General features: G+C 40.0%; 2 protein-coding genes across 4 annotated transcripts in view; one reads left to right on the forward strand and one right to left on the reverse strand.

Annotated features, from left to right (window-relative positions):
• The window catches only part of tbc1d22a (TBC1 domain family, member 22a), a 107385-nt gene extending 103100 nt beyond the window's left edge, over positions 1-4285 (reverse strand). For both annotated transcript variants that reach the window (XM_041029950.1, XM_041029952.1), the window contains exons 1-4: positions 4099-4285; positions 3566-3622; positions 1224-1407; positions 290-539 (exon numbers count right to left, since the gene is read on the reverse strand). In XM_041029950.1, the coding sequence (XP_040885884.1) occupies positions 290-539; positions 1224-1407; positions 3566-3622; positions 4099-4160 (553 nt within the window). In that variant the 5' untranslated portion in view covers positions 4161-4285. The remainder of the gene's footprint in view (positions 1-289; positions 540-1223; positions 1408-3565; positions 3623-4098) is intronic.
• A 1600-nt stretch (positions 4286-5885) lies between these two features.
• Positions 5886-15377, forward strand: part of cerk (ceramide kinase) — a 33474-nt gene continuing 23982 nt past the window's right edge. For both annotated transcript variants that reach the window (XM_041030270.1, XM_041030271.1), the window contains exon 1: positions 5886-6127. In XM_041030270.1, coding sequence (XP_040886204.1) covers positions 5959-6127 — 169 coding nt within the window. In that variant the 5' untranslated portion in view covers positions 5886-5958. The remainder of the gene's footprint in view (positions 6128-15377) is intronic.

A 15377-nucleotide genomic window follows, 5' to 3' on the forward strand; every position in this document is an offset into this window, starting at 1 on the left:
TTCACAACATTTAACCCTTATTTATGCAGGCTGTATTGGCCAAACATCCAAGATTCGAATAAAATCAAAACAATCAAAAACTGAACAACAAACTTGAAAGCAGACTCAGTTAAAGGTTATAGGCAGGCACTGTATGGGGTGATTAATGAGAACTGTATTCCAGCTACACACAGGTTTCTTTTCCAAATATTCATGACATTGGTGCACTAAAAGCAAACACAGTTTAGCTTTTACTGTGCAAGTGAGCCAAAAAAAACTTTTTGGACACTGAGCGATGGTGTTCACTAACCTTTAGGTGACCCAATTGGAGCTTCACTGTGGGATTTCACCAGGCGGCCATCAGTATAAGGGCTGCTCTGGGAGGCAAACGACACCTCTGGGCTAGTCACGTCTCCCTCCTCCCCCCTGTCCTCCTCGTCCTCCTCGTCCTCTTCTTCGTCCTCCGCCGCCTCCTCCTGCGTGTCTTCTTCTCTCTGTTCTAGCTCTGTTGTGTCGTCAAGCCTCTGTCTCTCCTGCTGCTTGCTGTGATTCTCAATCACCTGTAGAGTAAACAAGGACACAAACTACTAAACTCCATATACAGCAGTGGTGTCCAAACTGTTCCACAAAGGGCAGTGTGGCTGCAGGTTTCTGTTCCAACCAATCAAGAGCACACAGTTTGACTGTCTGAAGATTGAGATCAGTTAATTAAATAAGTCAAGTCTGGTGTGCTGCTGCTTGATTGGAACAAAAACCTGCAGCCACACAGACCTTTGTGGAACAGTTTAGACACCTCTGATGTACAGTATATAAAACAAATTTTTAAATACTGTATACCAGAGTTTAGACACCTCTGATATACAGTATTTAAAAAAATGTTTTGTGAGACACACACTCCAGAATTTATTTATTTAATTCTAAACTACAACAACATCCAATTTCAACATGTGTAACTTAAACTGGTAAAAATCCACTGGCAGATAACCATCCTAAATGCACAGAGATTTTAAGTCATTTTTAGTTATTGCATTGTCTAAAAAATGCAATTTTTGGGCTATTTTGTTGAACAAGATTATCTCTGGAAGGTGCAAACATTAGCTGCTTTAAATGCTTTAAATGGGCAGAAAAGGGAAACAGGCTGGTGCTGTGGATATAGCAACAGTCCTTTGACCAAACCCTTATGGCAGCAAAACATCCACTCTTCCTAATTCTTCTTTCTCAAGCCCCTTTATGTGTTTGCTCACCTTATTGGCTGTCTCCATGACCACCTCGATGTTAAGGTTCTGTGCGGCCATGGCCAGCAACTCGTCATCATCATCCCCGACATCCCAGGCATCACTTGTGATGCTCTCAAACTCTTGGAAGGTGGTCGCCTTCTTGGGCTTGCCTGGCGTGGCTGGAGGAGGCTTGTTGCCTGCTTTAATTAGACTGGAGGACAAAGAGAGGGCCATGGTGAAAAGACAAGGAAGGAGACAAAAGGAGAGGGACGTAAAGTAAATAAGCACAGTGAAGATAAGGAGAAAAAGGGGAGGAATGAACAGTCAATCATTCTGACACTGACGGATGGGGAAAGAAATAAAAGAACACTAGCCCTTGGAAGAAAGAGGAGAGCTTAGCAATTAATTAATTAACATTTGAACTAAACAAATTGTGTAAAATATTTACACATTACACAGTGACATTGGCTTTTGAAAGACAACAGTAATTCACAACACTCATAATGAAGCACATAGGTATGTGAGTCACCACCCCTACACACGCATACGCTTAATCTTAAACACCCGAATCAAAAGCAGGCTTCAAACACCTAACAGGACACAATCTGTCCATGTTCAAAAGACAAAAATTTCACTCAGTTGCTTCCTTTGTACTTCAAGGATACCTTTTTATTCAGCGGCAACAAGAATTGCAACAGAAAAAGAGAATTCAATCAAACTCAACCTTTCCTGTTTAATCATGCGATGCGGAAAAAAGGAAAAGGGAGGAGGGGAAAGATGGGCAGCGGGAGAAAAACGAAGGTGCTCTGATTTCTTACAAAGACAAGAATTACCATAATAAAGAGACAGACTTGTCCATATTAGCTCACTTCCATCATAACTTAGAAGAAAAAAGACAGTCTGAACTTATACCCTGACAAAAACACAAGCAAATTAAATTCAACCCCCTGTGGAAATCTACATGATTAAACTTCAGACAGAAGAAGGAAAAGGATTATTACTGAATAATGGGCTGTTTTTCTGTGAATGTGTAAGGGTGTGTGTGTGGGAACTGAAACAAGATTGGTGCAGTCAATGACATGTTATAAAAAGAAGTTCATCCATCCATTAACTATACCACTTATCCTTTTGGGGGGTTAAAAAAAAACATTCAAAGAGGGAAAAATATTTCCAAATCAGAAGCAAATGATTATGATGCTTTCAAATAAGTTTTCTATAAACTTTCATTTTTTATCTGTACATACATTATTCAATGAAAAGGCCAGTCTCTTTCTTATTAATGAATTAATGAATTAGATTAGAACATACACTCATTCATTCAAACTTGTTACAAATCCCAAACCTATCTTAGATCTTTAAATAACATAAAATAATCTGTTTGTACCGGGGATAGTTTCAAGCCTTTCAAGTTAAAATCAATCAAAATGAAAGCATACCTAAACTCCTTTCAGCTGTTCACCCATCATTTACTAACTAGATTTTCTGGTAGGTTCACTTCCTCTAAAACAGCATAACAGGAAGGGCCATACAGTGGAAACAAAAGGTTACCAGAACTATACCACAATTACCAGCATGTGACGTTTCATACAATCAAACATGTCACACTTATGGCCACACCCCAGTCTATGATGCCTACGTCTTCGTCAGCTGTAAAAAGGTAAAACTAACGGGTCCACATTCCTGGTTGCTATATGGTGACAAGGATAACATGTTACAGAATCAAGCCATGACACAGCAATTTTCTGTTTTGTGTGAGTGGATGAGTAGCTACCCTTTAAGATTTTTTCATTGTTTTGTTATTTAAATGTATCCTCCCAATTAATTCTCTCCTGGCACTAATGGTGAACAGAAATGAAACTATTGGAACTTCAAGCAAATGTCATTCAATATGAATAATGTTCTGTCTTATGTATTCTGACTCTTACCAAGGGACTAGCAATTGAATAAAGGTCATATGTGACCATCTATAAGACTGTTTGTCATCAAAGAACCATCAACCTCCTGAGTAAAAGATTAATCTCCCATTCAAAGAGGAAGAGAAAGCAAACACTTACAAATAATACACACCAGATAAACATGTTTGTCAAAAAAAAAAAAAAAAAAATATATATATAATAATCTGATGAGATCTTCCATGATGAGAAGAGATATTTTCATCCACTGTTGCATCTTAAGAAATCTTATTTTCAAGCTAAAGAGAAAGGACAGCCAAGGATGAGAGCTAGGCTTTTAGGTATAGTTTTCCAAACTGAGACACACTGTTAGCACACAAAAACTAAGAGAAGGAAAAGTCTAACAACTACTCACAATAGTCAACAAGATCACGGGGTACTTTACCAAAAAAAAAGGAAGTAGTACATTTAACTTACTTAGCATGAAGGAGCGGGTCGAAAGGTGGATGCTGTGCTCCATACACATGTTGAATGCTGAGGAAGTGGAGAAGACAGAATGTTACCGGATGAGCTCATTTAAAACTGGCTGTCAGGCTAGCCATGTTAGCTCCAAGTTATCCCAACAATGCCAGTTAAAACTGTAGTAATACGACAAAGAGAGACAAGAATGACATTGATTTGTTGTAAAACCATAGCTATCCCGTTATATAAAACAGTTACTGTATCATTAGTTGCAATTCTGTAAGTGCGGTGTGGATAAATTACTTAATTGTTAGCCACTGTTAGCAACGTAGCTCTTAGGCAGCTAGCAGCAGCAAGGTGTAAACTGTCTGAGAGACTAATTTCCCGCAGACAGTAAAACAATACGGGGTGGGGGACTCGCAAACTTTGTGCAATACAGATGGGCAGTTAGTTAAAGTGAAGGTTGCGTTTGAAGCTCAACAGTGCAGCGTCAGTTGAGTGAGGCTAGCTACGCTAAGCTAGCCAACAGAAGGTAACACGTCACTCACCTGCCAGGAACCTTGGCTGCGTTTCTTTTCCAGAACTGTTTTCTGTTCCCGTCACTCGACATCTTCCCTCCGCGGTTCCAGCCAGTCCCAAACACAAACACCCCAACGCTGTCGTTGTCTGTAAAATGTGTAATTTGTGTTTATTTACACCAGGTCCCCCACCTCCAAAACTCAGAAAGCTGCCATGTTGATACTGCCTAATGGGTGAGCAAACGCGGCTGTGATTGGCTGGGGCGACACTTCCTCAACGTGAGCCAATCTCAAGTGAGATCTGCTATTAGGTGGCTTGAGAAGCAGCCGACGTCATACATTGCCGTCCTTGCTTTGTTGACAGACACTGCAAACTATGTGTCAATCAAAAGAGAGACCACCAGCATCAGGACCAACAGGCACGGAGAGAAAAATACTTACGAGTATTTACCTTCTCCACTGCAGCTTATAAACTGATGTACTTATACTTTCGTGAGGTTTACTATTATTTAGAATTGTTTATATAGGATTCATACATGATTATTCAGACATAAAGATGGTGTGTTTATAGAAAATAAAATAGTAAATCATCTGTCTGAAAATATATTTTTTGAATTGATGGATGCAATGATGGTTACTGACTGGCAATATTGCTTAGCAACATATATTCACCATCAATTTAGACTGAGCAGTTTGTTTAGTGTATCTCTCCCTCTCTGTCACACACAGTTACACTTATAGAGGTATCCAAACAGTTTAAACATATGAAAAACTAAGAGAAGTACTGTAGAAGGAAAGAGGTGTAGTAACATAAAATATCTTTACTATTACAATATTTCCATCATCTTGAAACCAGCTCAGTCTAATCACCTTTTGAGCTACAGAAGACGTACGGATGCTGAGAACCACTTAAACACAGTTTAGTCATGTTTTTTCATGTTGGTGTTTGCCTCATAATGATCACTGTCTGAGGGTTATGACAGGTTAAGGTAGTTATTCAACTCTTCAGTCTGGAACTGTAGGGAAGCACCTACCTGCTCTGAGTCATGGATCAGAGCGCTTACGTGTTTATGCAACGTGCTGATGCAGTGTTTGTCCCACAGAAAAGAAGCAAGCAGGAAAAAGACAAGAGCTATCACTCTGTCACAATTTTTCTATACTGCAAACATGTCTACTGTTGAGGTGTTTTTGGTATTCATGGTAAAGTTGTAAAGTCCTAATATCGCAGGCTTCTGTTTGAAATATCCGGGGCTACTTTATTTTTATTTATTTTGTTTTATGCGTTATGCAAGTTTCAGAACTGAATGTAAAGGGTTGCCAGGGAGGCTTTCAATTCCAAAACAGCCTCGGGCAAAGTCCGTTATAAAAAACAGACACAAAACCTTCAGAGACGTGTGGTTCCTCTTTGATATGATGCATTACAAACTGTATTTAAAGTCTCAGTAAAAACATAACTTGTTGCATTCCATCAGTATAATTGATTGAATCTTTCTTTACTTTAGGTTTTTATTTCCAGGAAATCAAAGTAATAAGATTTCATAGCCAAGGTCATACTGTCAAAAACCGCAAGAATATATTTAATTTCTTTGTTTTTCTTTCTTTCTAAGGCCTTCACGCACAGCATGAATTGAAAGTGTTATTGAAAACCAATCTAGATTCATTCCCTGCCCAATGTGAGACAGCACAGACTGGAAAGTAGGCCGGTTTCGGTTTTACCACTGAGTGAATCATCTTGCTCACACACGATCTTTGTTTTAAGTCCTCTCTCCTCCTGACAGCTCGGGCCGACCGGCTCATTGACTCAACACAGTAGAACACATATTAAACGCGCTGTGCTGTGCGGTGCCGGGACAAAGTTCAGATGAGAATCATCGGACAACAGCGTAACTAATGACACGTCTGAGCGAAATCATGGAAAAACAACCCAGATTGTTGTCCTCGAAGCTTTTTCAGAGGCACAGACAGTTTGAAGTTGTTCTAAACCGCAGTGTTTTGGCTTGGAAGGAAATAGAGAGAAACAGAAAACGAAGCTCAGGCATCAGCAGTGTATCTGAGACAGGTAAGTCGTTTTACGCAGGAGTGAATGAGTTTCATAGCTTTGTCATGATTCCATGCAAAACAGCTTTTTTTGTCATGTCTTTAAACTTAGCAAATATGAGCCAAATAATCCTATTACATCATATATCATCATATATTTTTTCTAAGTAACTAGTGTTTTTCTGTTGTATAATTCCTTCCAGTAAATCAGTTACCACAGGTGAATGTAGCCACTGTCACCCATGCAAAAAAAAAAAAAAAAAAAGAACCCCAGAAACAGCTGTCTTCCCTCTCTGCTCTCCTTATCAGGATCATGCACATGTTGAGGGAGCAACAGTCAGGTCATGTAGCTACTGTAGTTGGGGTCTGTACACTGACAAGAGCAGGTCACATAGGTGGGTTCTTAGGCAGAGATAATTAGGAGGCTCTGTTTCTCACAAGCTGTAATACTGTTATTTAATGTCTCCCAGGAAGGAGTTCATTCATACTTTCATTAATTCGTCCATGGAGGCTGTTTTCTGCCCCAATGAGCTCTTTGAAAAACTCCAAAATGGGAGCTTAATAGAAACTAACAAAAACAGCCTTTAATGTGGTTTGGTCACTGCGAGGTTTGAGGTTTTATTATAATAATATATCACCAAAAACAGTTCCAAGTTGTGACTTTGTGTTTACGTAGGTGACATCAACTAGTTTACATTTTAAATAAGTTTTAATTACATTTGTTAAGTTCTTATGGTTCAACTCTATTTTGTAAATCACTCGTCTGAAACCAGATTATGCTTAAAAATAACTGAGGAAGAACTTTACATGCAAAACAGGTGCTTTTCAACCGAAGTTCCAGAAAATTTCATTTTCTAAGAACTCATGTCCAGGAACTTTCCCAGGAGTAAAAGTTCCTGCAGCACATTGTGATGTGTGTTTCCACAGCAGAGCCAAAGCCCCGGGATGCTTAAACAAATCAGTCTGCTGGCATATCAAAAGCGTGACGGTCACTTTCCACGTCATTTGCACGAACGACAATGGTGAACTTAACCAATTCAGTGCTGCACTCCCCACCCCAACAGTTCCTGAACTTTCAGAAAGTACTACCTCATAGGCAGGGACTTGAAATGATCTTCCTGGAACTTAATCTAGGTCCTGGTTCTTCAAGTGGAAATGCAGGTAGTAGAAATCTGTTCCTCAAAAGGTTCCCTCCGTGGAAGTGCATTTGTGAAGTGATTTGTTTACAAATAGCTGGGCAACCCAATCCAGGGTCTCATTGAGGTAGACTCCCAGCATGCACCTGCTGTGGTTGTTGAGCAGTGCTCCAAATTTTGCTCCTTTCCATCCTTTGCATTGGGCAACTTCCACTTAATCCAGGCGTCCTTATAACCTCCCGAGGCTAATGTTTGTTCATCTAGATGAGTTCCCTGGTCTGCAATTACTGTACCACATCGAGTGGAGTGATTACAGCTGGCACTGCACACTTCAGTTTAAACCTGGCCATTGACCTTCCTCAAAGTGGTATCAAGCGCCCTATAATAACCTGCCATAAAGACTTTCATTTATTGAGTCAATGTTCACCCCCCTCCACCCACAGTGATCACTGTGACAAGAGCAGGTCAGTTTACCCTGGAGTTAGGAATCAAACAAAGAGTCTTTGCCAGTAATAAATATCCAGGAAGTTCAACATTAAACACTGCTGTTTAAAAAAAAGAATGGTGTTGCATTCATTTCTGGGACAATCAAGCTAAGCAACCTAAAGTGACTAATTATATTTACCCTTTTGCACTTGTAGTCTTTGAGCACAGTCTGGTTATCAACAATGGTCAGTACAGTTGTAGTTAATCAGTTACTATAGTAAAGACAGGGGCAGTGGTTATTGGAATTTTCCCTAACGTCTTTGCACATACCCAAACGAGAAATACTCTGGACTCCAAGTGTTGCTGACTTACACCACATTCCACACTTTCCCTTCTTGTGTGGTTCTTTCTCTCTGTGAGTGTTTACCTTACATTTGAAGCAGTAAAAATTCACAGCTGTCTGAGACAAATTGGTGAAATGTCCTTGAGATATTTGTTCTAGAGCTGACAGAATTTTTTTTTTTTTTTTTGGTAAGTTAAGACACTGAGTCATTACCTGCATGGTTACAGAGTCAGTGTCTACCAACAGCAGAAATACAGAAACTGACCAAGTAACATTTAGAAGTTATGAGAATCAGTGGGTCCCCTGTAGCACGGTGAAGACAGAAGAACATCATGTCAGCTGATAGCGGGAAATCATGCAGCATGACTCAAATTTGACAGGTCTTCCTCAGCCTGTATTTTCCATTTTTGCCCAATATATTTTCCCTAACATCAAACTGACACACAAGTGCCATAAATGCCAGGACGAATTGTTATGAGCGGTAAACATCACTCTGGCCTTGATGTTCTGGCTTACACAACATTAGTGGATGTTACTGCTTGACATTTAAGTGGATTTTGTTGAATCAGAGCATCCGTCAGTCAGATGTGCTGAGCAGAGCACAAGACAGGGTATCCTAGCCAGGAATGTTATTTGTACACACACAAAGGCTCGCTCTCACAGACATACTAGTAAAATCCAATCACTGAGATGGCATGGCCTCTGAGTCCAGAGTAAATCCAGAGTAAATGCAGGCTCCCATCTTGGAAGAAAATCTTGAATAAATCATGGCATATTCTTTAGAGAACGTCTGCCCTTTCCTCCAAATCACTATGCTTAGAGTACTTCCTCAGGACCTCTAAGCCTGGATATCTCTCCTGGCCAGGGGTAAGGTTTAGATATTTGCTTTCCCATATGGCAGAGCAGGATACAGATCCGACATGTTACAGTGATTCGCTTTTAGTGATACTGGAAGTTTTGGAAATCAGGCTGAAATAGGGTATCAGCACCACAGAAATACTGTAATAAAATCCCATAGTAAAGCCCATATACGGTATTACAAGTTAAGAAGCAAAACAAAGCTGCATGATTTTGTGCATGAACTAAAGTTTAGTCTGAAATTTCTGAAATAGACAAAAACAAGGCTGTAGCCTTGTTAGCAGCTCTGTGAGACTGTACTTAGACTTTACTAAATGATATTCTTAATCTCTGATGAGAATAGTTTTGCAGGTATTTGGTGACCTGATGGTGGTGCTAGGGGAAAAGTCAGGATAACATCAAAGTGATGACAAATCATCCTCAGAGGGACATTAATGTCTATACAAGATTTGATGGCAATCCATCCATTTGTTTTGGAGAGCTACTCAAAACTGAAAGTGTCCATCTCAAGTTTTCCAAAAAATAAATAAATAAAATAAAGTCTAGGAGTACCAAACAAAAATGCAGATTCATGGGATTACAGAAAATCAAGGTCACAAAAAGTAGGTTTGTATTCAAAGTGATGACTTGTATTGACTGGTGCTTTTGGCACTGGTGTTGAACTAGCAGTATCACTGCACCCCTAGTGACTGCTCTCCTGTTATACCTTCCACCTTGGCTGTCCTTTCTTCTCCATCTGTTTGCCTAAGCGTTGGCTTAACAAACCATTGTGCCTGGGAGAAATCCACGTCTTGTTTGACAGCTCACTGCCATGTGTACCCAGGCAGATCTGTGCTTTGTAATCTAAAGCTGGTGCTCAATGCACAGCCCTGTCTGTACATTGAGAGACGGCTGCAGAGGGAGGGAGAGAGATACAGAGAAATAAACACTGCCAGAAAACGACAGCTGGAGATTGGGTAAACTTTGCAGGTTTATACTGCATTACTGGCAGCAATACAGGCCCTTTCATTACTGTGATTGTATTTATTTACCTGTGGCTTAGTTCAATAGGCTTAAAGAGTAGGACCTCTAAAGCTAATTACTGCACGCAGTGCATCAGTGACGTGGATTATGACATGTTGGTGTGGTTGAGTGATGAAGAGGTGTGTAACTATCCTCTCCATGGTAGGACGTAAACACTGTTTTATAATAACTCACGTTTTTGGATGTGTTACAGTACAACAGCTTCATACATCGACCCCACTTCAACTAAAACCCAGCATGGGGCCAGAAATGCTTAAATATTAGGTTGAATACCCAACAACATAAACAGTCTTATCAGTTTCACACCCTCAGTTGAGTCTTATCTGCTCTCTCGCACCTGTGTTGCATGTCACTTGGAATGCAATATGTAAAAGCAAAACAGGAATGACATAAAAACAACACAAATAGTGTGGGAACGCCTAAGAACGCAAGTGCTTCCTTAAGCTTGAACTGGCTTGTCCTCTAACACATTGTCAGTGCCAAACCACAGTAACAAAAAAGGGATTACACATTGATTCACTGTGTAAAGGGAGGGGTGCAGAGGACAACAGCAGAATATGAATATGGTGACAGCTTGTTGTTGTCAGAGGACTAAAAGAAGAGGAGGGCAGGGGCTGTGCTGTCAGAGATGTACACAAACATAAAATCTCTGGTGCCAACACGAATGCATGAGGTATACCGAGATAAGATCAAATTCAGTGCAGTCATCCCCAAATCTCTCACACACTTCATTATTTTATTTTTGGGCTTATGAGAAAATGTCGAGGGTTGGGTCACTTCAACACCTAGGTGCAAAACACCAAGGGTGTGACAAGGAATGCACAGACATTATGTTGACGTGAGGCACTGTATTGGAAACCAGTATTCTGGGTGGAATCCCGTCAGGTGGGATGCCTTCCTGTTTCGGGGAACTTGGATAAACAGGATCATGAATTAAGCCAAAACATTTCATAAGGTGCTCATTGAAAAACCATGATGGCACCAAGTAGTCTTTAGTGTTTGGACTAATATACACTGAGCTTAAAGTACTGCTACTAAAGTCAGTAAAAGCAGCTCATCAATTGCCACAGTAGAAAAACGTACCACCACAGTGACTGAGGTCCAACTCCCAGCAGTGATGCATGCAGCTTAACCCCATAAAGGCACTAATTTATTATGCATTGTCCAAAATAGTGGAAGCTATCATATAACAGCTTACCAGCTATGATGGCTGCACCATCTTGTGTTTGTTAACCTCCTCTGTCGTAGTATAAACTGCTTCACAGAAATACAGTACAGAACTGTACAAAAACACAGAGCTACAGTCGCATAACATACAGGTTTCCACCAAACTACAAGGTACAGTCCTGCTCTACCCTGTTTCTGCTTGTGTACATGTCTGCCACAGTGAACAACAGCTCCTCTTCACAGCCATACTCTTGAATTTCATGGTGGAGTATATTTCTAACAAAAGAGCTGAATTTAACTGACCCCCTAAGCTCCATTACATTAACACAAAGGTCCTCTTTGTTCCATTATTATAGGATACAATTATTGCCAGGACCAGGAGCTCTCAGTTTTTGACAAGTCCTGCTGGACTTTTAGCCCTCTAGGGAGTTAAAGGGCCACTTCAATGATTTTAAACTTTATACCAGGCTCGTTCTCATAATGCGACACACTTAAACAAACCACTACACCAGTCAGTGAACTCTTTCATAGGCAGGCTCTCCCAAAGTCTGTTCCTGGATGATACAGTCATTGGGCTGAAGATAGACCACAGGTTGCTAATGCTTACATTACCACGTTTAGGATTTAGTCGGAATGATAGAACATAGACATTACAGATAGTGCTTATCAGTGGTTCCCAATATGGCGGTTGGACATTACAAAGTGGTCACAAGGGAAATCTGAGAGGGTCACAAGATAATTACACAGGATAGGGGAGCAGAAAAAATATATTTCTGCTACACAGAAATATTTTTTCAGACTTTCCCTTACTGTGATATTGGTTAATTTTACCTATAGGCCTCTGAGAAGGACTGCTGTATACAATCATGTGCACAGCAAATTCACAGATTGTTTAAATATCTGTAAACTGGTCATGGCTCTTTAACTGTGTTCACTTTGCAGGGCAGGTGTTAATCCATCTCATGTGGTTACAATGGAAATCGGTCGCACCCAGGGCCCGGAGGACTTGGATGTTTCTGGCTCAGTAGAGAAAGGCTCTAACAATGCCAGAGCTAGGGATTACATTCACACTCAGGGCAAAACAACATACTGCCATTGCCAGAATTTGAGGTCCAGAGTTTCACATGCCAGGCTTAGGGAATCATTCTCTGTGTTGCTTCTTGTCCTCATTTCACGTGACTGTCTCTTTGAACTTGGCCTTATTCCCATGGCAGCCAACGTGAACCTCTTGTGTGGGGAAACCTGAACTGAAACCTGTCAGGATGTTTACGGTTGTGTTGCCAAAAGGAATCTTGTGCAAATTTTGGACAGTTTCAGATTTTGCTTTTTATAAATGTTTACTTATTAACAACTGTAAGCAGAGAACAAGCAAAAATACTGTGCTTTGCAGCACACACTAATCCATAAGCTGATGTTTCCACTGAAACACTTTCTATAACCATCAAAGTGCTGCCTTTTCTTGAGTGTGTTAGCAAAGCAAGAAACTGCTTCACTTATTACTTTATGCCCTGTTTGTTTAATCTGTGTAAAAATTGTGGTTTTATGGACTTCTACTCAGCCAGATGCAATGAATTCCTTTGTTTCAAGTGCTAAGCTAAACTAACAAGCTGCTGGTTATAGTTTTATATTCACTATACAGACTTACACTTAGAGTGGTGTCAGTCTTCTTGTTTAACTCTCTAAATTCATAAATCATATCATAAATTTTCAAACTATTCCTTTAAAGTGATGTATTTGCCACACCATTATTATTATTATCAGTAGGTAATTAGCATGTATGTAAGTTAATTCCCCCCATTAAATTCAAGTGGATCATAATAGTTAATTTGGTAACTGTCAGTTTAAAGCAGTATTAACTACATTGTTTTAGCACTGCCTCAGGGGTTTAGATGTCACATCAGCTGGAATCATACCCATAAATCTTGTGAATTATATCTAAATCTATACAAGCAGTATTTCTGGCACACCAGGAGAGCTAAGTTGAAAAAGTTTTTCACAATTGGATGTGTTACACATTTTTTTTTCACAACTCACAGTCGAAATTCTATGGCTTTATAAGGAAACACTGATATCAGTATCACCTGGCAGCCTCAAGTGTTTACAGTGGGCCAAGCCGAGAATCGAGTCAGTAACACAAACACAAAGTGTCACGCTCCAGGTCACACTAATTTAATTACTTATGCTTTCAGAGTTGTTGAAATGACAACATTAATATTTGGTTTTAATTTTGTGCTGTGTAGGTTGCCGTCCTCGTGACTGATCGTTTGTTGTTTGTCTCCTTGAGATGTTACAGCGTGTCCACTTAGGCCTAATTGCCATTATCCAGGTCTTTAATTTAGAGAAACTGAGAGCTGAAGCACAAATAATGTCAAATTTAGAGTTTTTAAAATGACAAAAAACAAAGAAAAATCATATATGTCTTTCATTCTAAAGTGGTTGCAGGAAATGGAGGCCAGACGTAGACTATTATGTGACCCAAAATGACACCAGTCTTCTATATCGGTGTTCTCAGGTATCACCGTAGCTTTACAGCAACAAAGCAAACATTTGAATTCTTTCCTTCAAGTGCAGAACAAGTTCCAGGCATTAGAAAATAAACCCGCCCTGTTCCTGAAAAGCTGACTTCTTGCAGATAGTGGACCTCTCCGGCTCAGAGTAACACACTGAGCCCCGTGGTATGAATAGGCAGTGCACACTGCCTGACTGCCAGGGCTAAGATTCTTTTCAAACACAAAGAAAAGTATGTCAGTGCAGAGCAGAGAGGATCTGCCTTGTATGGCCGAGGGCTTAGCATGTAGCTTATGGACTGCACTGAGCTAAAAAGTAGGGAATTTGTGTGTGGCTATGTGTTCTGGGTGTGTGTGTGGGGTGATGGGATTATTGTGTACTTGTGTGTGCATATCTGAGTGTGTGTGTGTTTATCCCCTCAGTGAGTGTGTGTGTGGCAGGGTTATTGGAGCAGTGTGAGAAAATGGGAATGTCAGCTATTGTTTCCAGTTGTTTCCCCCAACACAGTTCACTGGGATTGTTAGCTTTGTGCTTGTTTCTGGGGTCAATTTGACCAAGTTGTCCAAAGGAAAGGCCTGCCCAGAGAGCAAGGGAGAGAAAGAGGGAAAGAGATGCTGCCTGTACTCGCTCACTGATGAATATTGTTTTGTTTTGTTTTTTTGTCAGAGGTAGCTTTGACTACCAGGTTAACACAGAGAAAGGATTTCATATATTTTTCATTTTTCGGATTTCACCATAAGACAGGGGGGTGTGAGGGATGTAGGTTAAGATAACAAACATGTAAATGTGTTACATACAAGATAAGATATTCAGTGTTTTGGCACTTTTTTTTTAGTTTTTGTTGAATTATCTCAAATTTAATACAATTTGTTGTAATCTTGGGCTCATTCTGCCTCTAGTTGTCACTATCAACATGCAACATTTTACCATAGATAATCTGCTTTTTCTTATCTGTTTATGCCTGCATGAAATGATTTTTGACATATTAGCACATCCTGCTCAATACACTGTGTCTGTTTTGTCAGCACATCTCTGTACAGATAAGTCAAACATCAGTATTGCATGTTGCACTACTTTTACAACATCAGTTGATGCAGATTAGAGTCTCAGCCATCTTCCTGCTGGGTTGGACTTTACACAATCGCATGCACGTGCGTAAAAGGTGCGCTTAAATCAACAGGTTAAACAATAAACTTCCTCACCGATGTGTTTGTGGAAGGCCTGTTGTAAATATCTGCAGGTGTTAGTCAGTGTGACGTATACTGACCTAAATCTCATTGTCAGTAATGAGCCATTATAGATCTTTTTCCACATGTACACATGTAAATAATAACCATGTGTTAGCTTAACCTCTACCAAAGAGGATAAATGAGCATCCTTGCCACTGTGAAACTTACATTCAGGAATCGCCAGGTTAAATGTGTTCAGTGTTGAAGGTTATGCAGCTTCATTGTGTGAACACGGGGACATTCAGAGTGCTGCGTGCAGTATTGAAGGTCAGTAAATACACAGAAGCTGTTGTTGGCTGCTTATTAAACCAAGTGTCTTGTTTTCTGTTCCTAAATGTTTTAAATACAGAAGATATGGTGTGTGACTTTAGAGGTTTTGGAGGAGTTTAAATGCATCTTTGACAGAATTATTTTACAACAAATAATACAGGTACAGTGTGTATCTCTCTGTGTTTGCAAGGGTTTTCTCTGTGTGTTCTAGTTTCTTCCCTCAGTCCAAAGACATGTGGGTTAGGTAATTGAAAAGTCTAAAATGACAATGTATGTTCTGTATGTGTGATACAGGCAGCCCAACCAATGACA

Source organism: Toxotes jaculatrix, chromosome 22 (genome assembly GCF_017976425.1).
Source record: "Toxotes jaculatrix isolate fToxJac2 chromosome 22, fToxJac2.pri, whole genome shotgun sequence".
Taxonomy (NCBI): Eukaryota; Metazoa; Chordata; class Actinopteri; family Toxotidae; genus Toxotes; species Toxotes jaculatrix.